The sequence below is a fragment of the Xyrauchen texanus genome, chromosome 34 (genome assembly GCF_025860055.1).
Source record: "Xyrauchen texanus isolate HMW12.3.18 chromosome 34, RBS_HiC_50CHRs, whole genome shotgun sequence".
In the NCBI taxonomy this organism is placed as follows: domain Eukaryota; kingdom Metazoa; phylum Chordata; class Actinopteri; order Cypriniformes; family Catostomidae; genus Xyrauchen; species Xyrauchen texanus.
The window spans coordinates 5,532,697-5,558,817 of record NC_068309.1 but is presented as its reverse complement, the minus strand read 5'-3'; the positions used below and the strand labels follow the sequence as shown (position 1 = coordinate 5,558,817).

At 39.0% G+C, this 26,121-nt stretch overlaps 1 protein-coding gene across 2 annotated transcripts in view; it reads right to left on the bottom strand.

The window, feature by feature from the left end:
* The window catches only part of LOC127627436 (phospholipase A2 inhibitor and Ly6/PLAUR domain-containing protein-like), a 349,614-nt gene that overhangs the window by 292,565 nt on the left and 30,928 nt on the right, over nt 1-26,121 (bottom strand). The window contains exons 1-5 of one of the 2 annotated variants that reach the window (XM_052103806.1): nt 9,707-9,760; nt 9,438-9,554; nt 6,812-6,949; nt 5,808-5,915; nt 3,055-5,612 (exon numbers count right to left, since the gene is read on the bottom strand). The exons of the other annotated variant lie outside the window; for it this stretch is intronic. Coding sequence (XP_051959766.1) covers nt 5,422-5,612; nt 5,808-5,915; nt 6,812-6,949; nt 9,438-9,554; nt 9,707-9,755 — 603 coding nt within the window. The 5' untranslated portion in view covers nt 9,756-9,760 and the 3' untranslated portion in view covers nt 3,055-5,421. Of the gene's footprint in view, nt 1-3,054; nt 5,613-5,807; nt 5,916-6,811; nt 6,950-9,437; nt 9,555-9,706; nt 9,761-26,121 lie in introns of those variants that run through there. 2 annotated transcript variants of the gene reach the window in all.

Genomic DNA, 26,121 nt, shown 5'->3' with positions numbered 1-26,121 from the left:
AGGAAGGACCTTCTTTCTCAGGGACAGGGCACGCTCTGGCACCCACACCCAGACCTCTGGAACCTCCACGTCTGGCCCCTGGACGGGATGCAGAAGATCTAGCTGGCCTACCACAGACCGTCATAGATACTATCAACCAAGCCAGAGCCCCCTCGACCAGGCATCTTTACGCCCTAAAGTGGCATCTGTTCGCAAACTGGTGTTGTTCCCGAGCTGAAGACCCACAGAAGTGCACGGTCAGTTAGGTCAGTGCTCGTGTTTCTACAGGAGAGGCTGGAGAGGAGGCTGTCCCCCTCCACTCTCAAGGTGTATATCGCCGCCATCGCGGCTCACCATGACACGATAGACGGCAAGTCTCTTGGTAAGCACAACTTAATTGTCAGGTTCCTCAAAGGTGCCCGGAGGCTAACTCCCTCCCGGCCTAACCTATTCCCCTCCTGGGATCTCTCAATCGTCCTCACGGGCCTCCAGAGACCCCCCTTCGAGCCGCTAGATTCAGCTGGACTCAGGGCCCTCTCTCTCAAGACTGCCCTGCTGATCGCGCTCGCCTCCATCAAGAGGGTCAGGGACCTTCAAGCGTTTTTGGTTCCGCAGTTCAGCGGAGGAACTCGCCGACCCAAGCCACTACGGGTACCCAAACTACCCTGTACTGGAATAGGTGCTCCACAGGTAAGGCCTCCTGCTCGGACTCCCCCTGTGTTTGATTCCGCGGTACTGTCCCCTCACGAGCGAACCCCCGTGTCTCCCTTAGGCAGTTACAGCTGCCTTGGTCGCCGTGCTGTATGCTTCCCCCTTCTACGAGGCTGGATCTACAACCGCACCAACTTTTCCACATTGGTCATAACAGGCCATGTTATGTATTTGCCACTCTTTGCCTCCCCTGCAAGGTAGGTGTGGCCTCCGCAGGGTCTTCTCCCCCTGAAAGAAGGGGACGAGACGTTGTGTCTTCCCTGCCACGTCGCTGAGCCGAGCCACTGTTGTGGCCGGACCATTTCCGGCTCCTCAGAAAAATCCTGAATGAACTCCCGTATTTGCGCCGCTTAAATACCCGTATGTCCGGGGGTGGGATATGCAAATACCGGCTGCCAACTTCTCATTGGCCTTTTTTCATAGATCAGAGGTGGATATCGGCACTCAAGAGAGACCCCTAGTGTCACTTCTCTGACACAGCGTCCCGTTCCCTCCATCGGGAGCGGAGGTTACATATGTAATCTAGGCGTTTCCATGACCATAGCAGGCTCTATCAAATGGTTTACAGAGGACATTTTGTGTCTGTGATACATGTGATGCAAATGTAGATCTCACCTTAAATGTCCTGTTGCAACCAAATGAACCAGATCTCCAGACCTGTCTGAATATGGCTCTTCAAATGAGACAAAAACTGTCTTAGCGTCCCACATTGAACTTCACAAAAGTCTACATGGCATTTAAATGTTTTATCACACATCTGAGCCTGATACTCTTTAGCAGACCTGTGATGTTCCCTGTGATGTCTGTATATGTGGGACTTCAATGAAGAAATCTTAGTGAAAACATTTGGGCCGTCAAGAACACCACATCTAAATCGTGAATTAGGCACATTTCTATGCAATTTCACATGCTGCACAAAACTCAGGATTGTATTGCTCTCAATATTACAGAATTGACAGATAAACATGTTCAACTGCAAAACACAAAACTTCACAAGCTAATACCTGCACAGCAATAAAGCATGTGCAGAGCAATTTCCAATGTACTTTCTAATGAACAACGAAAGTACAAATATGAATACCATGCAACCTTACAAGTAATATTAACAAAAAAAAATAAAAAAAATTAAAAACATGTGCTAATTAGCTAATGGCTTGGCAGTCAAGTGAACCACTACTGAGTTGCGTAAAATCAACACAATTTAATTGCATTATTTTAATTTCAATGTTTAAAGGTTTACATAAACTACCAACAATCTAAAATAATGTAATACGGAATAGTTATCTAAAATGTAATAGTAACACAGAAGCCCAGTCACACTTTCATGATGAAGAAAATATACCCAGCTAATCGTAAATATGTGACTTTGTACTCACCAAGCAAATTCAGTATCATAAAATTGGACAGATAATCTAGATTATCCATTTTGCAACATAACAAAATAAAAATATTAGTTATACAAAGAAAGATCTTGATGAATGGTAAAATAATTATTGGATGCAACAGGATTTCACGTTTTAACTGAAACATGAATAACTGGCTACACTCACCTCTCTCATTCTTGGTCCTTTTATTGTAGCGCGCATGAAGTGAGCGCGAAAATTGAGCGGTTATGAAGCGCGCGAAAATTGAGCGGTTGTGAAGCGCGCGAAACTTGAGCGGTTATGCAGCGCGTGAAAAGTCCCAGGAAGTCCGCTGCTGATGACGAAATGACATCACATGCACTGCTACACCGATGTCGTTGTCTAATCATGTGTGTTTTTGAAAGTTTTAAACTACTAGATGTGTACATTATATATAATCAAATGTCATGGTGTAAATAATTTGTTACAAAGGCTGTATTTATTACAGTTGACTATTGCTTTAGTGTTATTGACTTGTGAAGTACCAAATGTTTATTTCAAAACTTGTGCAACAGTTGGATTTTTTTCTTCTTTAAAAACAATGTATAAAAATATAACAATTCTATGATATCCTGTAGCATTTACTGCATAATCATGTCTCCAGAATTCATAGGAAAATGCAATAACAGTAGTCTACCTTAAAAAACACAGTATCTTATTGTAGATATTACTGTAAAAGTTACAGTAATTATTTAGCATGGTCCCACAATTCATAGCAAAATACAGTAGTCTATTGTATTCACTGTAAAGATTACAGCAGTTTACAGTGTAGGTTTATTTTCTGATGATTTCATCTAATGGATAATGAATATTCCATATATAGAAATAGAAGATTGTTGCTTTTTATTACAAAGGTTCTTAAGACTTTTATATTGCCAAAAAACATTGAGGGCATAAAAAAATAACACAAGTTAATGAAAATTAAGTGAATTTGCATTATCATGAAACACCAGCGGAACAAAAATATGTGCAAATCATTAGCAAAACAATTATTGTGTAAATTGTGGCATTTATTTAAATGAGCATGCATTTACACATACATTTATTTTGCTCATGATTCATGAATTAGGCAAACTTACTGCTCAGTCAGTACACTGCATGTTAGCATTTCTATAAGACTTTATGTGAGTGTGGGGGCCTGGGTATCTCAGCGAGTATTGACACTGACTATCACCCCTGGAGTCACAAGTTCAAATCCAGGGCGTGCTGAGTGACTCCAGCCAAGTCTCCTAAACAACCAAATTGGCCCAGTTGCTAGGGAGGGTAGAGTCACATGGGGTAACCTCCTCGTGGTCGCGATTAGTGGTTCTCGCTCTCAATTGGCCACATAGTAAGTTATGCGTGGATTGCGGAGAGTAGCATGATCCTCCACATGCTGGGAGTCTCCATGGTGTCATGCCCAACGAGCCACGTGATAAGATTTGCGTATTGACGGTCTCACAAGCGGAGGCAACTGAGACTTGTCCTCCGCTACCCAGATTGAGATGAATAACCACGCCATCACGAGGACGTAGTAAGTAGTGGGAATTGGGCATTCAAAGTTGGGAGAAAAGGGGATAAAAAATGAAATTAAAAAAAGAGTTACGTGAATGTAAGCATGAATGATCGGTATGGTGTGCTGCATACATGGTTTTTTATACTTAAATGAATCAAACTTATTTGATTCCCTTATAGGGATATTGTGCTTACCATTCAGTTTGGTGAGTGTATTATTGTGTTTTATTAATGGGGTAAAGTTGCTGTAAATGTTTAGCTACACAGTATCAGAAATGATCACGAGTCTTTCACCTGAAGTCAGAGTCAAATCTCACGTCTTTAACACTGGAGTGCAGGTCAAGTCTCAAAGGTGGGATTTCCATGTGTTATTAAAATACTCGAGCAGCATAATCACAACATCCCATCTCGTATCCATTTTAATAGCAGGTTATTTCTTACATAGTGATGTTCAACTTCCGAATATTGAATATAGGATGAGATCAGTTTGAAGTGCACCTTATGTTGAGATCCTAGATCATAGAAACCATTGCCACCAACGCTCTCTACGATCAACTTAAGCTTGTGATGCTTTTGGGTGACCAGTATAGGCTAACAAGCTATTTTCAACGTACTGTAGGTCATTTGATGTAACACAGTTCTTCGTTTAAAAGAGAGAAAATGAGGCAAACCTTCTCTGCTGTCTTATCGATCTTCATCTGTTCACATTTGAGCACAGCAGTAAACCAGAGTCACTCTGGAGTGACGTCAACTCCCCACTTTGATTGGCTAGATTTAGAGCTGTCAGTCTAGAACTAGTGGACCAATGGGGATGCTAAACCCCGCCCTGTTTGGAATGAAACTCTACCTGCAAAATTTGGAAGCGCAAGTGAAGAAATTGGAAATGTGAGCAAAGAAAAACACAGCAAGTGTGCAAAAAATGTAAATAAGAGCAAAAAATGTCAGATGACTGTTTATTATTTTTTTGATCTGCGAGCGCAATACGTTGGGTGGGAAATTTACTCCATAGTATGACGTTAGCCAATCACAACAGTGGGAGTTTACATTGAAGTCTTTAAGGGCCACAGCGAGCATTTCGGACAGCGACAGGGTGGAACATTATTACATATGACTCAATTATGACTGTTTGTTGCAAAAAACTTTACTAACATTATAAGTGGACCCCATGGAAGATAATAAAATGATACAAAAAAATTTATAAAATAGTATGACCCCTTTAAGAGCAAATAAACCAAGGTCATTTTAAAAACAGTCTAAAAGCTACCTGTTTATGCTATTAAAGCAGTACCCACTTCCCTCATTAACAATGAGACCAGCATTTCCATTATGCTCAAACAGCGCTAACAACCTTGTCCATGTGCTCCAACACTGGTTGCCCGTCTTTTTTCCCTCTCGCTTAAATACAAAATTTTCCCACCATTTCCAATTGTTTTACACCATTTTGTTAAAAACAATTTAACCCTTGACTTCCCGTTCTTAAATACAATATTATTGTATAAATACATAAGAACATGAGATTGAGTTGAAACACCAATAAATAGGAAGCATAAAACATTTGCACAATAAAACACCAATATATATTGAAAAGTGGAGTAAAACAAGAAATAAGTCATTTGAACACATTCAAATCCTGTGATGGAAACTGACTCAAAGGCGTAAACATTATTTTATATTGTTACTCAAAAAACTTAAAAGTATACACCAAAGTTGACTAATTTTGCAATATATCTATTATCCCCCCGCGACCCTGTACACAGGATAAGCGGTTGACGATGGATGGATGGATCTATTATCCCTATATTTACCAAAATCATGTTCATACACTTTGTGAAACTCAGTGAAACAGGGTGTAGGAGAACAGTGGCAACAAGAGAAGCATGAAGCTCTGGGTGAAGCTCTTTGCACTGTTACACAGGTTCCCCTGACAGCATGTGACATCCGCAACATTTGGAACCGATGTTGCAGCATCACAGACAGATTTAGAGACACATCCTTTTACAGTAGCTGATACGCCGCCAAAAGCCCCTGATTAAAAGAGAGTAAAAAGAAGTTGAATCATAAATAAATGACAAACAAAGGCAGAGCTTGCCTCTGTGTACCCTAAACTGTATTTAAGACAGATGTTTGCATCATAATGTGTTCAGGATAATATATGGCCCACCAATGATGGAAAGACCAAATAATTACTTTAACTTTCTTCTTCAGTTACCAGATTCTTACCTGTCGCTTTAACGCAGTAGTCTTCATTCCCTGAACATTTCAACACGTTTGAGCAGTTTGGATCATTGCAAGAGTAACACTGCTTCCCATTGGGGGTAGAGCTGGGATCTACAGAAGAAACAAGGGTAATTTTATAACGCTATATCATGAAAAAAGTTTACGCTTAAAATGGTAAATTCTCTGAAAAATGACATTTTTTGCTATTAGTCCACAGTATGTGTAAATGGTGAGCTTTTAAATTTTAGTGTGAAAAATTGTGGGCGGCAGCCCAAAAATGCACCAGAGTTTAAGGGTGGAGCATGTTAGTACATTTTGATGAAAGATTACAAAGACAACATTGCGTGTGTGTGTGTGCGTGTGTGTGTGTGTGTGTGTGTGTGTGTGTGTGTGTGTGTGTGTGTGTGTGTGGTGCACAGATGAAGGAAAATGTATATAGTAAATGTCAATTTTGTGATCATGTTGACTGAATTATGTGTCAGATGTTTTTAAATAATTCATGCATATGCTTATAATAATTTTTTACATAAGAAAATAAATATAATTTTATCAATGTAAAGAATTCAGACAATTTTTATTTAATCAATGTGTAGCTGATGTGTTAACCCCTTAAACTCTGGTGCATTTGTGGGCGGCAGTACTATAAATGTACTATATATGTACTCACACACACACACACACACACACACACACACACACACACACACACACACACACACACACACACACACACAATGTTGTCTTTGTAATCTTTCATCAAAATGTACTAACATGCTCCACCTATGAAACAATTTTATCTTTTCAGCTGACATCACCAAGCTCTCTTCATTTTCAAACCCTCCCCTATAAATGCAATATAGAAAATAAAAATCATATAGAGATGACTTTTTATGGTCCAATTAATTCTCAATGAATGAAATTAAGTCCCAAACTAAATGTTTCTCTTGTTGAGCATATTTCATGTTAGCTTTTAAGGAGATCATTATATGGAAAGTAAAGGACAGTACCTGGAGCATCTTTGTCATTACAGTTGTCAGTGCTGCAGCATGAAGAAGAAATCTTAATGTCACCGAGGTTCATGTTCCCAATTTGACAATAACTCGGCAGAGCACAAGTCTTTAGTTTTATGTCCATAGTAGAGACACCTGAAAACAATGATAAAAATTAATCATACAGGAATAACAATACTTAATGCAATAAGGTCAGTCATAAATTAACACAGTGATATCTGCTTGGAAATGTTGCCATGTAAATCTGGGTAAATATTATTCATATAATAACATGTACTGTAGAATTAATTAATGAAAATATGTGGTCAGAATACATTTAGACTAAACTGTACAAAGTGCAATTAATGAGGCAAATATTGTTTAGTAAGTGATTGATTGGTTGTCAACTGTTATACAAATTGTAACATTTTAGTGTAAATTGTTTCACACTGTATTTCACTCTGATCTCACTGGCGACAGTTGAAAGTTCTTCAGCTAAACTTGGTCTGTGCTTCCCAAAATTCTAAATTCTAACCACTTAAGAAATTCCGCTTCCAGTGGCTGAAGCAGAAACTGTTTTTGTACATCTGGGCACATAAGCTCCAGTTTCCAGGTGAAATATCCACAGGTTGGTGCCAAAAACAAGTTTTTAGAATTTTTAGTTGTAAATTATGTTATACAGTCAACAGAAATACATTTTTATTAACCTGACTCAAACCCCAACCCTAAACCTAACATCAGTGGAATAAATATTGAATCTCAGATGGTAAATAAAAGCTCAGAATCTCGCTTGTCTATGATAATGTAAATACAATAACTTTTTTGGGTTTCAATGTGGGACAAGAACCCGGGACACTGAGGCTTCTTAGTCATGCCACAGAAGAAGGTAACCACATTGTTGGTTTGGTTGCAACATGTTTACTTTACATGTGATCATGTTGCAATATTCAGTGTTGGGTGTATCCAATTACAAAGAAATACATTACTATAACCTAATTACTTAAAACAAAAAAGAAGTGTAAAACATTTAATTTTAAATACTTGTAATCAAATTACAGTTACTGACTTTAAATTAAAATTATTACTTTTGCTAAAGTAATCTGTATAATATATTTAAAATATGAATTAATATGTACGTCTGTTAGTGTTTCTGTGACAGCTGAAGGGACATTTTGAATTTGAGAGGAAAACCAAAAACTAAGGATGTCATAAATAAAATCTATATATCGATTATTGAATGGCATGTTATTTTATCAGTAAATTTGAGGCATCGATATATTAACATCAGCCATTATTTAAATTAGAACCCTAATTTGTATGTTTTCAATTCACTGCCAGTTGCATTTCATTCAATGTAGTCTGATGTAATAGCTTTGGGAGACCACAAGGGGGCAACATAACATTTATTGAAGCTGGTAGTGGCATGAACATGCCATCACACACATTACGAGCTGGTGGAAATCCAAAGTTACAAAAGTTTTTGTAGTTCTTCAAGAATTAAAGTGATGTTGATGAGTTTGCAGGTTAGTGTATGAAACTGAATGAAATGTAATGAAAACACATTGTGTAGGCTCTATGAAAGAACTATAACACAATAAATCATCCAGTAATAACTACTAGAGTAAATAATCATCTTTTGATAATGATTTGGGTTGAGATTAATGGAAAACTTTGCGAGTTGAGCTCAGTGGCAATGCTGAATTTTTAACAGCCTCTGGAAATGGCGAGCCCACACTGTGTGCATACATACCTTCATAGAAAATAATTGTTTCAAATTTCAGAATGCATCTTGTCTGCCAGATGAGCAACCCACTTTAATTAACCTTGTCGCTCATACTTTTATTTAGTAATAATACTATTAAAGATTTAGAAAGTTATTTAATAGTAGAATAATTAGTAGTGTGATTACTTTTTAGTTAAAATAATAGGTAAAGTAATCTGCTTTCAGTTTAGAGAATTAATTTGTATTGAATTACTTATTTTGAGTAACTAACCCAACACTGGCAATAATACTGTTTAAAACATAAAAATGTGCAATTACACAAAGTGAGGTCGAGATGTCTGAGACATTGTGAAAATGATTTTATTTATTTTTTTAGCATTTTTCAAATTTAATACAATTTTTGTCAATTTGTGTAAATTTAACATGGGTTTCAAAATTAGTATTTGGTATTTCTCCCTTTTGCTTTAATGACAGCATGCACTTGAGCTGGCATGGATTAAACAAGTTTGTGCAAAACCTGATGATCGATGTTATTCCAGCATTTGAACATTTTAAATGGAAACATGGAAATATGACCTTGAGTTGAATTCAATGTCACAAATTTGCTTACATTGGTTTAGTAACTTAGAAATTGTACAGAATCTTCAATATTTCTAGTTTATTTTAAATCATACATTTTTTGGTTTTAAATCCTAAAACTTTGTTTATTTACAGGTTTAAGTTAGATTTGAAATCACAGATTTTCAATGTGGTCTCAGACTTTTGGATCCTACTGTACTTCATGAAATAGTCAGAAATAAAAATACAAATCTGGTAAATATTCTATGCTTGCAGTTTTAATTTCAGCCCAGTAAAAGAGTAGCAGTTATGTGACAATTTAAATTATAACAGTACATTTCCACTCCATCATAATGGACTTACCAGTTATTTTCACTTTTGAACTTATACACTCTGAAAATCCACTAAAGCATGTCTCCGTTTGTTCTATGCAAGTACCCGTCAGGTCTGGTATGCACTGTGTACAGTTTAGAGAGTATCCTAGAGAGAGCGAGAGAGAGAGAGAGAGAGAGAGAGAGAGAGAGAGAGAGAGAGAGAGAGAGAGAGAGAGAGAAAGAAAGACATTCAATGACCTCTGTATGCAAACCAATAATTAAACAGACTAACATTAAATATTCTAAATGTTTTTGTACCTCCAGTGAAAAGAATGAAAAGCAGCACAAAAGAGACTTGAAGATCCATCTTTGGTGAAGAGGCGAATGAACTAACACTGTGCTCATTTCAGGGGCATTTTATAGCTGTTGACAGGGGTTGGGTTGTGATGAGGAAATGAAATTTTAAATAAAATGAAAGATCATTAATACGTTGTTATGTATTTAAGGAATAGACACATAAACAAAGGGGAGAATGCAATGTAACTTGTATTTGGGTGGAATGTATCCTACTGCACCCTTAAAATCAAGTAAACTAGTGTGTTGTTTTAAACAAGTTAATATACAATAAATATATAACCAATAAGTAATCATTTCGAAATGTAACTACATACAGCACAACTATTCTGCTCCAAGCTCTTAGCCAGCAACACCCCATTATTTGTTTTAGTTTAAGTTTATTATTGAAACTCATTAGATTAAGTCCACAGTGTTGCTTAATCACCTGTTATACCAGGACGCATAAACAAAGTATAGAAAAAAACATTTGAAAAAATTTGGTTATGACATTTAATATTTAAAAAAAATTATTTGAAGGTTTGTGGATATTCAGTTTTCCAAATTGCTTGACACATTTTTTCACGTAGAAAATACAGTATCTATTATACAATGTCATAATCCAAGATTCTGTGTGTGATGCAGATTTCAAGAGGTTACTATAAAAGAAATGCAGTTTAGCACCCTCTTTTTCAAATACAGTTTTACCAATAGGTTTGTTTATTACCCAAACTTCTTCAGGAAATATAGATTTTGTACATAGATCAGTAAATGTGAAGAAAATCGTAATTATTTTACCATCCCCCTTTTTTATTTTTTACTGATGCAATATTTTGTAAAAAAAATAAATAAAAAAAAATAAAAAAAGTTGAGATGCTCATGAAAGGAACGTTAAGCGACAAACAGGCTTTATTTAGTTTTGGTGGTAAGCTGTGGTCTTCACTGCATTTATAGAATGGCAGTCCTGTCACGTTTATGGCCTTGTTGATCACAGAGCACAGTGTATTGTGACTACATTTACATTTACATTTATGCATTTGGCAGATGCTTTTATCCAAAGCGACTTATTGTCCCTTATTACAGGGACAGTCCCCCCGGAGCAACCTGGAGTTAAGTGCCTTGCTCAAGGACACAATGGTGGTGGCTGTGGGGATCGAACCAGCGACCTTCTGATTAACAGTTTACCAATTATGTGGTTTAGACCACTACATCACCACCACTCCTAGGGCTGACTAGGGCTGTCAATCAATAAAAAATTTTATTTTAATTAATAAATCAAATCAATTGCAATTAGTCGCATACATAAATATTTGCTGAGAAAGCCCCTCATATAACGTCTTGGTTACTCTTGTCACCTCCGTTTCCTGATGGAGGGAACGTAACGTTGTGTCGATGTGGTGACACTAAGGGTCAATCTTGAGAGCCCTGATCACCTGGGATCTCCCCTGGACATACGGGAATAAAAGGGAGCTGGAATGCAGGATTCATTCAGGTTTTGTGCTGAGGAGCCGAGGCACAGTTCCGGCAATTTCAGCAGCTAGTACAGCGTTGTGGCAAGAGGGATACAACGTCTCATTCCCTCCATCAGGGAATGGAGGTTACAACATTAACCGAATCGTTCCCCTTCGGTCACTCACTCGATGTGGTGTCAATGTAGTGACACTAGGGGTCCCTATGGAAAAACGCCACAACAGATGAACGGTGTTACGTGAACTGCCGATGCAGGTGCAAGCAAGCTGCCGTGTGCATAATAGCAGGTGCATCAGACTCCACATAACCTCCCCCGACGCCCCAAAAGATGCAGTGTAAATCACCACATCCCTGAGAGGGGGAAACGACGTAACTAGCGTGGGAGCAGGCCACGCCAGCCTCAGCCTTTTCTCTCTATGTTCTCTGATTATTATATTTGGCTGGGGCCATCTAACGCTATCATCCGCATTGGGGAAGGTGTTCTTTTCCTTTCCTATTCTTTCAGGGGGAAAAAAACCCAGCGGAGACCACATTCTGCCCAAAAGGGGAGGTCAACATGTGGCAATACGACACATGGGCTCAGCAGCTGCACACACAGCCACGAAGGGGGGGGACTCTACAAACACAGCGACCAGGGGCAGAGGGAGCTCTGCCCAAGGGAGACGCGTGTCCGCCAGCAGGGAGACCGTCCAGAACTCGACTGGGGGTAAAAGTGCACATTTTCTCCTCAGGGGAGGGGAAAGGGGCTATATGCAGGTGATTCACCTGGCACGGATGAGACCGGCTCAACCCGGAGATGGTAAAATCTTGCAAAGTATTGGGTGTTGCCCAACCCGCTTCTCTGCAGATGTCTGCTAGAGAGGTGCCACTGGCCAGTGCCCACGAGGACGCTAAACTCCTTGTAGAGTGTGCTCGAACCCGCATGAGGGAAGGCATGGCCTGGGTCTGGTAGGCCAATGCAATGGCGTCCACGATCCAGTGGGCAAGCCTCAGTTTAGAGATGGCATTCCCTTTCCGCTGTCCACCAAAGCAGACAAGGAGCTGCTCGGAGTGTCTAAAGCTCTGCGATTGATCCATGTAGGTGCGCAAAGCAACGACAGGTCACAGCAAAGACAGGTCTGGGTCTGCCTCCTCCCGGGGCAGCGCTTGCAGGTTCACCACCTGATCCCTGAAAGGGGTTTGTGGGAACCTTGTGCACATAGCCCGGTAAGGGTCTCAGGATCATGTGAGAATCTGCCGGACCGAACTCCAGGCAAGAGTTGCTGACAGAGAACGCTTGCAGGTCCCCCACCCTCTTGATGGAGGTGAGCCGTCTTTAAGGAGAGTTATTTCAGCTCAACTGACTCTAGCAGCTCAAATGGGGCTCTCCGAAGACCCAGGAGGACCACAGAGAGATCCCATAAGGGGAAGAGGCATGGCCTGGGAGGATTCAGCCTCCGGGTGCCTCTGAGGAACATGATGATCAGGTCATGTTTCCCTAGGGACTTACCATCCACTGCACCATGGTTTGCAGCTATATTGGCTAATTATACCTTCAAGGTGGAGGGGGACAGCCGCCCCTCCAACCTCTCCTGATGGAAGGAAAGCACTGACCCGACTGCGCATCTCTGGTGGTCTTCGCCTCAGGGAGAACACCAGTTTGGGAACAGGCACCACTTCAGGGCATAAAGCTGCCTCGTAGAGGGATCTCTGGCCTGAGTGATCAGTCTACCACTGCTGGTGGTAGCCCATTTAGATCTTCCGCATCCTGTCCAAGGGCCAGACGTGGAGGTTCCAGAGGTCTGGGCTAGTGTTGTCACGGTACCAAAATTTCAGTAGTCGGTACCAATACCAGTGAAATTTCACAATACTTGATACCATTTTCGGTACCAAAGCAAAACACAAAAACAGGTTACTGAACAACACTCTTTTATTAACAAAATTAACAAAACATTAGCAGCAGAACTAAGAACAAAAATATGCCATTGAGCAACACTTCAAGTTAAATATATTATTTTTGAATTATAACAAAACTGTATAATGTATGCTTGAAGTATTTTTGAACACTTATATAAGATTTGCTTCAACTTTTACTTTAAGTTTTTACCAAATACAAAAAATAAATAAATAAACAAGCTTACAATAGAATGAATAAAAAACAATTTCCAATCTAAAGTGCAAAGTGCTCTCGTATTAATAAAGCTGCATATTGTAAATTTTTTTCACGATAAAAAGTGCACAGTGATACACATTATGATTAAATAAGTCGCAAGCAATCGCGTTCTAATCTAGCTGCATTAAGCGTACGCGCTCGAGGGATGAGCGTCCCCGAGGCAGAGTCTCTCTCAGCCGGGTGCAATTTCAATCTCTCCCCCTTAGATCGGGACATTCACGCAACTCATAGAAGAGGCACCGACCACACAGAAATGCCAGTTTCTGAGTTTATAGTTATTAACATGAGCTGATTCTGTATTATTTGAACTTTAATAAAGCTATAACGCATTCAATTTTAGTGCATTTAAGATGTAATGCCGGGATGTTTCCTTTAAAGAGCTCCGGCTCCGTCTCCACAACGAGAGTGCTTCAGAATTTACCTTATTTTTTTTTTTTTTATATATAAATAATTCCCTAATACTTTGGGATCTACATAAGATGAAACTGTGAAAGTTTAGATCTGGACTGATCTGTGTAATTCTTCCTCTCCTCCGTCAGAAGTGAATAGCAGCTCTCACTTCATCAAATGAGATCAACGACCATTCGACAACGAAAAATGTTCTCGTTTCAGCCCTAATACAAATGATAATATGCTTTTAAACTCACCTGCTGTATTTGCATGAAATAATCCGGGTGTCTGGCTTTCAGGTGCTTTATTAAGTTTGATGTGTTTCCTCCTTTCGTCAGAAAATTGTGAAAGAAGTGTTTACAAATAGGTTTTTGCTGATATATGATGTTTCCCTTTTTTTTCATCAGCCTCAAATCCAAAGAATTTCCAAAACTGGCTTTTTCCACTTTTCTTTTTGACAAGATTAAGTTGAGACTCCGCAGCAGTAGCTACTTTGCTTGTCGCAATATATTGCTTGTTGTGAGCGTTCGAAAGTTCCCGACTCTGATTGGGAACCAGGTAGACCCGGTACTCGGTACTCCGGTACCTTCATAAATTCAGGTATCGTAACAAAAGGTTTACCTCCCGGCCCTCCAACGGGGGATGGAGTGGTCTGGATACCAGCTCCGTAGCAGACGTCTTGCTCCCTGGGTTGTCCGTCTCAGGGGCACTTAGGAGCCTTCCAGTTCCTCGTGCCGGCCCAGAAGAAGGAGGGCATCAGCTTCCTGCGGGAGGGCTCTATGCTGGGGCAGAGAACTGGGCTCGGGTTGAGGTGGAGCTTTCAATGCCGCAGGGGGGCGCAGGATCTTGAGCCGCACCAGGGCAAGATGTGCTGGATAGCCTCCCTTTTTCACCGCCAAGAACTGCTGGGTGAAGTCCTCAACCCAGGTATCAATTATCGAGCTGTGAGCGCTCAGGGGAGACTGGATAGTTCCAGTCCAACCCGATACTGGCAGCGCCCGGGCAAGCATGGCGGTCAGATCTGCATTGGCCTCAGACTGGGCAGGCAGACCCGAAGGTGGCAGACCAGCCGAGTCCTCAGCGTCCGACATCGCCATTGCGCACTCCTATGCAGCAATAGAAACAGACTTCAAGCTGGCCGTGAGGCAGGCTGGTCTCATTTCGGAACCGGATGGGTGCAAACGAGCATGCTGGGCAATGGGAGGTCTACGGGGCATTACCTGGTGAAACCACGGCGGTTGGAGTGGCTTTCCCCCATTTGAAGAAGGAAAGCTGCAACCACAACGTTGCCATGGTCATATTATCGCAATGAGAACATGAGCCATCCACAAATGCTGCCTAGTTGTGATCGCTGCAACGTATGTGCTCTTTTAAGAAATATATTCTTTTGGCTTGAAGTGCCCAGGGACAAATCTGCAGTTGGCATGCAGAAGGAGAGAAAGCCACTGGAATGCGGCGTATATCCAACAGCATACACTTCTGTAGAAGTGAATGGAACTGCAGTAGTATTCAGCTCGCTAATAGTACAACTGCTCGGCTCCGAAGAAAAATCTGAATGAATCCTGCATTCCAGCTCCCTTTTATACCCACATGTCCGAGAGAGTGGCATGCAAATTCCCTAAGATAAAGATCTGAGGTGATTGGGGCTCTCAAGATCGACCTCTAGTGTCACTACATCAACACAACATCGAGTGAGTGACAGAAGGGGAACAATAATTCAATATATAACGATTAAATAATTAGTTATATTTAAATAATTATAAATTATAAATAAATATATAAAAAAAATAAGAATACATTACATTATTTAGGCACACAAGTTTGTATTAAAAAACATAATACAAAAAGTTGCATTAGAATGCAATATATTGTTTATTTTCATATTATTGAATACAAGTCTATTACTGGCCTACAGTTCAGAGCAATCCATTTTGCAAATTAATGTCAGTACATGATTTATTATAAGGGGTTGTTTAAGGACACGTCAAAGTACACATCCATACATACTTCTGGAGTGTCTCTGTTTCATTTAGTCATAAACATATGGTTTTTAGGTCGCTGTGTCAAGTTAAACAAAGTTTGAAACATGTTAAACAAAGTAAAACATGCCTTGAGATACCTGCATTCAGATTTATACTTCATCGTCAAGTCAAGTCAATTTTATTTGTATAGCGCCTTTCACAACACACATCATTTCAAAGCAGCTTTACAGAATATCAGTATTAACAGATGATAAAACTGTAATGTCTATAAAGTCGATGAATCATCATTGTGTAATTTAGATAAAATAAGATATTAATAGTGTTTAAAAATAATTAATTGATAATTGTATTAATAACCCCAGTGAGCAAGCTGTAGGCGACTGTGGCAAGGAACACAAAACTCCATAAGATGTAGAATAATGGAGAAAAATAACCTTGGGAGAAACCTGACCCACTGTGGGGGCCAGTTCCCCTCTGGCTAACATTATGAAATGTAAATATTAATTATGTATAGGTAAAATCATGGTTTAAAATTATTAAACTAAGTAAGTGTTAAGGGTCAGTGATTAAACATCGTGCTGTGTTTGAATGCAAGAATTTGCTCTCTGTAAGTGTGGTTTGTTCTCTGTATAAGCTGTGTGTTGCCAAAACAGCGAGTTTCGCATACTGCCCCCTGGAGAAAACAGGTGGTACTCCTTAACTGTGTAACCGGTCCTACTCAAACCGCTCTGAGCTTTATTCATACCGGTGTCAGCATTATATTATTTTATATATGCTCCTGTATAGGTTATGATTTCTATGCTGATAATTCCCCCACACTTGACACTTAATTGCTTATTTTTGCTTGTTTTGTGCTTCTTTTTCTTGCGAGATCTGTGAACACAAGTTGTATATCACCCACCCTTATCTAAGAGTACTGTAGTTTTTTTTAAAAAAAAGAACATTATTAACCATTCTTTTATTGGTTTTAACAGGTTTCTAAACTATGATTGGCCATCTCCCATGTCAGAAGCGGACTTAAATTACATTTTTACAATTACTACAGTAATTTGTAGTTATTCACATTCAAATTGGTTGAACGTTTTAGGAATTACAGCATGTTTTATACAAAGAGCCCATTTTCAGTGGTTCTAAAATAATGGGAAAATGGATTGAGAAGCCATTTCATGGCCAGGTGTGGGCTGCTCCAAGGTTATTTCTGTTATTAAACAGTTAAAAGGTCTGGAGCTGATTCCAAATTAGGAATTTGTATTTAAAAGCCAATGCTGTAAACTCTGATGTCCAAAGAGCTGTCAATGCAAGTTAAGCTAGCAATCATTAGGCAAGGCAAGGCAAGGCAAGTTTATTTATATAGCACATTTCATACACAATGGTAATTAAAAGTGCTTTACATAGAAGAGATTAAAATAAGAATAAAAAAATAAGAATAATTGAAACAGTTTAGAATATAAAATAAAATACAGTACAAACAGTCGGACACACAGTGGCACAGTGCTCATTCAGTAAATGCACAGCTAAACAGATGTGTTTTGAGTCTGGATTTGAATGTGACTACTGTAGGAGCACATCTGATCTCTTCTGGAAGCTGGTTCCAGCTGCGGCTGGCATAATAGCTAAAAGCAGACTCTCCTTGCTTAGAGTGAACCCTTGGTATTTCTAGCTGATGTGATCCTAATGATCTGAGTGATCTGTTGGGTTTATATTCAGTGAGCATATCTGCAATATATTGAGGTCCTAGCCCATTGAGTGATTTATATACCAGTAATAATACTTTAAAATCAATCCTAAATGTAACTGGGAGCCAGTGTAAAGACCTGAGAACTGGTGTGATATGTTCATATTTTCTGGTTCTGCTCAGAGTCCTGGCAGCAGTGTTCTGTATGAGCTGCAACTGTCTTATGGTCTTTTTGGGAAGGCCAGTGAGGAGTCCATTACAATAATCCACCCTGCTGGTGATGAAAGCATGCACAAGTTTCTCTAGGTCTTGACTGGAAACAAAGCATCTAATTCTTGCAATATTTTTCAGATGATAGTATGCTGATTTAGTTATTGCTTTGACATGACTACTGAAACTAAGGTCTGACTGTAGAGACACACCAAGATTCCTGACTTGATTTTTAGTTGTTTGACCCCTAGCGTCAAGGTATGCATTCACCTTGAGAACGTCATCATTGTTTCCAAACACAATGACTTCAGTTTTGTCTTTGTTTAACTGAAGAACATTTTGGCACATCCAACTGTTTACTTCATCAATGCATTGGCACAGGGAGTCAATGGGGCTGTAATCGTTAGGTGATAGGGCTAAGTAGATCTGTGTGTCGTCTGCATAACTGTGGTAAGCAATTTGGTTCCTTCTCATTATTTGGCTCATTGGGAGCATATACAGGTTGAACAGGAGTGGCGCAAGTATTGAGCCTTGAGGGACTCCACATGTCATGGACGTCCACTCAGATTCATGGTCTCCTATACTCACATAATAACCTCTCCCTTCTAAGAATGACCTGAACCATTTTAGGACCATCCCAGAAAGCCCCACCCAGTTTTCCAGCCTGTCAAGAAGTATGTTGTGATTGACAGTGTCAAATGCAGCACTGTACAGATAGTTTGCCTTTATCAGTATTTAAGCGAATATCGTTTATTATCTTTATGAGCGCTGTCTCTGTGCTGTGATGCGATCGGAAAGCAGATTGAAAATTGTCAAAGTATCCATTCGAATTTGTTCAGCTGATTGAAGACAACTTTTTCAATGATCTTGCCTATGAAAGGAAGATTTGAGATTGGTCTATAGTTGCTTAATATGGTCTTATCCAGATAGATCTTTTTCCAGAGGGGCTTGACAACTGCAGTTTTCAGGGAGTTTGGAAAACTCCCAGAGAGAAGTGAGGAGTTTATCACTTCTAGGAGATCTGCTTCTAAACAGTTGAACACACTTTTGAAAAAGATGTGGGAAGTGCATCAAGGGCGCAGGTTGATGTTTTAAGGTTCTGTACGGTTTCTTCCAAAATTTTGCCATCAATTTCTTTGAAATCAGACATAGTAACTACTTTCTCAGGTTGTGGTTTGATTTGTCTGACCCCAGCACAACTCAAGGATGTGCTGATCTCCTTTCTGATATTATTGATTTTTTCAGAGAAGAAAGAAGCAAACTCACTGCACTTGCTGTCTGAGAGCATTTCACTGGGAATCTGGCTTGGGGGGTTTGTCAGTCTCTGAAATTAGGCTTACATTTTTTTTTAAATACATCAGAGAGACAGCAGAAATCTTAGGAGTGTCCAAATTAACAATTTAGTACATTCTTAAAAAGAAAGAACACACTGGTGATCACCCAAAGTCTTGGACAACCATGGAAAGCAACTGTGGTGGAGGATCACAAAATTAGTTCCTTGATCACGAAAAACCACTTCACAACAACAAGTCAAGTCAAGAACACTCTCCAGGAGGTAGGCGTATCATTATCAATGTCTACAATCAAGATAAGATTTCATGAAGGGAAATACACAAGGTGTAAACCACTGGTAATCCTCAAGAATAGGAAGGCCAGATTAGACTGTTCAGAAAAAAGCCTGCCAAGTTCTTGAACACTTCATTGGACAGATAAAACTAAGGTGAACTTTTACCAGAATCATGATAAGGGTTTGGAGAAGGGAAGGAACCTAACTGATAGTTTTTAAAAAGCACGTTCGACATGAAAAGCACTGAAGCAACCAGGCCCGGACTGGCCATCGGGAGCACAGGGACAATTCCCGCTGGCCTGGCGACTAAGTTGGCCTGCTGCCAGCCAGCGGTTTTTTTATTTATTTTTTAAATTATTAGTATTTTAAATTACTACCTTTACCAGTGATCATTTTTGAATTCGTCATTTAATAAAATTATTATTAATATTAATAACAATCAAAAAAATAAAATCATGAATCTGTTAGTCTTGACTGGCAAGGCTATGATTCGACTTTACGCCTCCAAAAAAAAACACTCCAAGAAGAAGCAGCAAAATGTTGCAAAATTACTGACCTGTTCAGGGCTTCAAGTGCAGGTCAGTTTCATCTGTAAATACTGTACTTTTTTCTTCATTAACTTAGTATTGAACTGCTAGCAAATGTAAGCGGTAGCGCCCGTCTAACGTTACATTCGTGGAGAAATCAAAACAAATGAGTGCACACAGAAAACTCGTAGAAGAAATGTACTGAGGTAAAAATTCTAATTGTTGTCTTTTTTTATTTATAACATATGATTTAGTTTAACATAACACAACTAAGGGAGCTGTTTTGCTGAATATTATCACAATTGAAAATGTTACATTGAATTTATTGTTCAATAAACAAGTAGCGTAGTTAATATTTATTATTAAGTTACTTACATTTTAGACACAAACCATATGAACTGTTTTTGTTCTATTTCACCGACTAAAATAGTTCCAAAGGAAAGCTACAGCAGCGCAGTGTTTTTGTCACGAACGCCCACGAAGGCGCCTTCCCGATCGGCCACCGGAGATCGGACTCACCTGAGTACTAATCTCCTCCGTACCCACATACCGGGCTTGATTAATGTACAGCTGTTCCCCATTGATCCGGGTATCGTTCGTTCATTTGTTTTTGCTTTCATATATAAAAACGAAAAAACGAGAAAACAACTCCTTTTTTCGTTTTTTCGGTTTTTTTTTTTTGAAAAAACTAAATTATGACTTGATATTTGGTTTTCCCGTTCTTGCACGGAAATCAGAAAAACTACTTGATATTCCGATTTTCCCCTGTGGGTGGGGCTACATCTGATTGGCAGGATATGCATTCATTGTTTTTCAAATTAAGAGTTTTCCAAACACTGTATTTGTTAGCCTGTAAAATTAATAGTCTATATGCATGCTATTTGTCACCCAATTATTTGGCTTCACTGACTGAAAAAATCTATTGAAATAGCCTAAATGTAAACATGTTCACGCATTGAAGTTGTCACGGTAGTTATCAGACAAAAGGCTGAATGGAGAGAAGGCCCTTCTTATAGTTTATATTGCATTCCATCGCAATATAGGTTACTTTTGCCGTCCCTATACTCCTGCTCACTACAGTTTTGAGGATGCCTTTCAAGACAGTCATTGGCAAACACCTACAGTAGTCAACCAAAATGCCTATTATCGCCGCAGAAAAAATAAACCAGTCGCATTTCAAGTCATTCGCGAAATGACCGCCAGGTGGCGCAAATGGATATTGTGCAAAACAGCAGCAATTGCCGCATTTTGAAATGTAAGTGGGGTTAATGTCAATTAACAGTAAAGATGAAATACTACAACTATGGTAAACAGAATAAAACATTTTTAGAAAAAATAGAGACAAGAACAATATATAGCCTATATATTTCATATTGTAGGCCTATCTTGACGTCGGTTGGCGACATAAGCCTATTCCCCGGGCCGGGGAGCAGCGCGATAACAAAACAAAAAAATCAAATAAACAAACAAAAATAAATTAGGTGCAATTAAGCTGATATTTTTTTACTATTCTATTGAGGAATGAAACGAATGAAGAGCGCTTCTCGCTCATGTGAGCGAACACACACTGGAGAAACGAACATTTGGGCATTTCTCAGTGAGTACACTCATGGCCGAGTGGTAGAACTTACGTTACGATCATGACACGGGTTCAAATCCCGAGCAAACACAGCAAATTTTTATATTAGCCTATTAATGCATTTAATACCATATTATTAATGCAGAGATTTGTCTAGTTCTAAAACTGTTACAGCATATAGTTTTTTGCTCATATAATAAAATTACCATATACTTCCATTTTACACTAAGGAACAAATATTATCCAACAGAATGACTTTACATTTGTATAATAATTTCAAAAGCAGTTCTATATTAAAAAAGCTACTTCACCAATAGACTATATCAAATATATAAAAATAAGTAACAACTGTTACACTTTTGAATCATGAATTAATAATCTCATAGGCCTACAAATATCCACATTTGTCATCTGAAATGTAGGGTAGCTTTCACTAAGATGTTATTGAAATTATATTTCCAATATGCATGGAAACACTTACAGAAATTTTAGCTTGTTACATGCATTTATTTTAAGTAAATCGTTGAAACATCAGATAATCAATAAAACATGAACAATTTTTAGGCAAATCTTTTTGTTGTGTTTATTAGACACATCAACGCATTTTTGAAAGGTGTGCCATTGTAGTTCACTGCCTCATCAAAAAGAACAGAAATGTCAGGCCACTGTTCTGTGAAGTGCTGTTCCACACTGGCTCTGTCCTCTACTGATGTGATGGGATTACTGCCAAACATGGACAACCTGGTCAGAGTTGACCCAACTTCTTGATGATACATATCTGCCGCAACAGAGGCATTTGGCAGAAACACTTCATCAATCTTGGCTCTGCATTCACCCTCAGCCAGGCGATTTGGTACTCCTCTGCCTGAAATTTTGACCATCATTAAGTTTTGTTTTGTAGAAAGCCTTTCTAAAAATTTAATTTCGTTTTGTATCATTTGTATCTTATTTTTAATCAATGTTTTATCAACCAATTGCCTGGATTTAATAAATAAGAAGCAAATATAGCAGACAATATAATCAGGACATGGAGGCGCCGGCAAGATTGCATTGCTCGTGAACTGGATGGAGCTCATCTTATAAATGAACCGAAACTCGGCGTTTAAGCTGCCTCACAGACACCAGAAATATATAGAAAGCTTAAAAATGTCTAATTTTAAACAAAACAATTCAAAACGAAAAGAAACCGACTAGCCTACTCTCTGCTTATGTCTAATCCGAAATGTGCATTTCTCTATGCGCGTTAACTACTGCGGTCAATATTGCAGCCGACACATACACTAACAATTAAAATGTCTCCTTGCTATATTTGAAACATTCATAATCATTACTTTTGCCGGTTCCTTGTGACAGCTTTTGCGTTATTGGCAGCGTCACCCTCTGGTTACACGGCGTCACCACCGAATCGCACCGAAAACATCGGGATTTTTTTAGACAATAATCGCACGACCTATTCGATATTCTATAATTAAATCAACAAATCGAATATTCGAAAATCGTGACTCATCCCTACTGCTTTATTAATGTATTCAGTGTAAAACCCGGACACCCCCACACAAATGTGGCTTTTTGTTAATGACTGTCCTACTACAGGATTTAACACAGAGTAACAGCTCACTACCAGTTACAAAAGACACTGTAACAGTCTGTCACATGCAATTCTAGTTGCATTTTTCATCAATTAATTTCTTAAATTATTCATTGACTATGTTCTGGCCAGCCATCTAGTGTCAAAAATATTTTTTGGCCCGATGCCAACCTTACTTGTCGACCCCTGGAATAAAGGAATCAACTCCCTCATTAGAGACTTGCCGCCACCTAATGGCGTGTGTTAGTTTCATATAGTTAAAAAGTAGACGTTTCATTTTTTTCCAATAATTTCATATTTCTACATACAATTTTTTACATTTAAAACATTAATCTCTTAACATAATTTATGCAATTATAATTTGCTGTGTATGTGTAAATCCACATGACACAGGCTAAACAGCCTGGGTCAATCTCAATCCAAAATCTCAATCCAAAAATGTATTATATTGATACCGAATTCCTTTTATTTGGTCATAGTAACCATACACCAAACACAGTGTCTTTGCATTCTGATTGAATTTGTTGACTAAATTTAAGAATCTGACATAAGAGGACAGATGACAATCCTGCATTATATTGTATTATAATGACGATGTAATATAGCACTAAACTTTGACTATAGCCTGCATGTGGCATATTACTAGGAACCTCAAAGCATATTTATGTGTATGTGCATACAGGCCATAAATAACAAATAGACATTATAAAAAATATATTATTCATAAGAATTTAAGTTAATAAAAACATCTAAAACAAAGAATAAATGTATTATTTAAATTTGTATAATGACAACTGTCAGTGCGTGAACAGGCTTTTAGGCTTGAATTTAGACTATTTCAATAGATTTTTTTCAGTCAGTGAAGCCAAATAATTGGGTGACAAATAGCATGCATATAGACTATTAATTTTACAGGCTAACAAATACAGTGTTTGGAAAACTCTTAATTTGAAAAACAATGAATGCATATCCTGCCAATCAGATTTAGCCCCACCCACAGGGGAAAATCGGAATATCAAGTCGTTTTTCTGATTTCCGTGCAAGAACGGGAAAACCAAAAATCAAGTCATAATTTAGTTTTTTCGTTTTTCAAAAAAAACGAAAAAAGGAGTTGTTTTCTCGTTTTTTCGTTTTTATATAGGAAAGCAAAAACAAATGAACGAACGATACCTGGACCCCCATTCAACTCCTTCTACATAAAGCCACGCGCAGTGACATTCACATTGCGAAGTCTTGTTTGTTCCGGCTACACTACTGAGCGTTCTAGTTTACATTCCCTTTTGCTTATCTGTTTATCGACCTTGCTTTCCCTCTTGATTACGATTGTTTGCTACCAGCCCACCAGAACTCTTGTCTGCCTCTCCGTATTGCTGTCTGCCGCCTGCTATTGCCCATCTCTTGACCATTGCCGGTTTACTTTGCATGTTCAATAAAGACTGCTTATGGATCCCAACTTACCTGAGTCTTTGTTACAGTTTTGTTACTGAATGATTCAGCGTTTTGAACGAATCTTTTGTATGAATGACTCACTAATTAAGACGGTCACTTGCCGCCACCTATTGGCGGTTTAGTTTAATGTTTAAGTGTTGCATTTTTTTTATATTCAAACATTTATTTAAAACATCAATCTCATAACATTATTTATTGCAGTTGTAATTGCAGTGCACATTTTTTAATTTGATGGGTAATAGCCCTATAGTGTCTTATTATTTTAACTGAATTTATTGATCAAATGTAACAACCTTCTCACTGATCATGTCATTGGACTGGGCTACACATTTTTGTTGACATTGTCTGTGACACAAGTAGCCTGTGAAAGAAGCTTCTCCACACTTAAGCTTGTGAAGAACAGACTTAGGACCTCTATTAATCAGGAACACGTTGAGGCTTTCCTGTTAATGTCAACAGAGAGGGAGATACTTGTTGGAATTGACATTGACAACATTATTGATAAAGTTGCTGAGAGCAGCGAAGTCGTATGCAACCTGCTGACCTTCTAAGCTAACATTTTTGTTTAACCTCTCTTCTGCAGTTTATATACACTTATGAGTGAGAAGTAGAGAGGTAGAAACAGCTTTGGACTTTTAGAGTAAATGCTTGTATGTACGTTATGTGCAGACCCATTTGATATTAGGACTGATTTACTTCTAGGTTGGTTGTTTCTGTTTTTATGTTTAATTTCATTTAATTTCATTTAATTTCATTAAAAAAATTTTTTGGTCATACTGTGAAATAAATGTAATTTGGGGGGGACAAGGTTGTCCGTGTTTCAAAATTTTATTTGGGTGCATAGGATGGCCTGGATTGGTGTAGGATTTCCCGGTCTGAAATTGTGTCCCAGTCCGGCCCTGGAAGCAACTATGTCATATATTTGTGGCGGAGACACATTTATGTGGCCAAGTGTGAGAATGTGTTTATACAGTCAGAGGCCAATCAGTAAAAATGCATTAATTGACCAAGTGTAAATACCCCCAAATATACATCGCTGTATATGGAATATAGTAACAGAGCAGGGGATGCACAGCATATGTTGCACACCCCGTTTATTAGTCCGGGCAGACAGATGAGAATAAACCTGTTAAAACAAGACAGAATTGGGGCGGAGCGCGCTAGAGAGCACCACATGGAGTGGACGTAAATTTAGGGAGCTCCCTCAACAAGCCTACATAAACTAGTACTATTTTACTATTTTCATCGCAAAAGTTTGCTCAACAATATCCAACAGTGAGATGAAGAAGGCTAATCCAAAGAAAGGAGATTCACCATCCAGCGCAGTTGAAAAACTGGCAGAGAATCCTATTGAGCATGAGACGGATCGCGATCGCGACATGGCCACGGACTCTACTGCTATCCTGTCAGCCATTCAAACCATGAATAATGGTATGAACGAAAGATTTAATTCGCTGGAAACAACTCTATCTCATTTGCAGACAGCGCTGTCTGAAACCACCTCGCGTATCGCGGATCTTGAGAACGTTAAAGCTGAACACGAAAGCCGCATTTCTGACCTGGAGGCCTCCTGTCAGGAAATACTATCAGCTAAAAAGGTTCTACGTGCTAAACTGGATGATCTCGAGGGCTGTTCCCGATGACAAAATATTAAGATTGTCGGCCTACCCGAGAACGTGGCGTCTGGTCGCCCCACTGAGTTTGTGGAAAAACTTATTCCGAACCTCCTGGGGGCCGAGAACTTTCCTGCGGGGATTAAAGTTGACTGTGCACATCGCACCAGGCCTTTGCCGTCAAAAGGAGGGCATCCC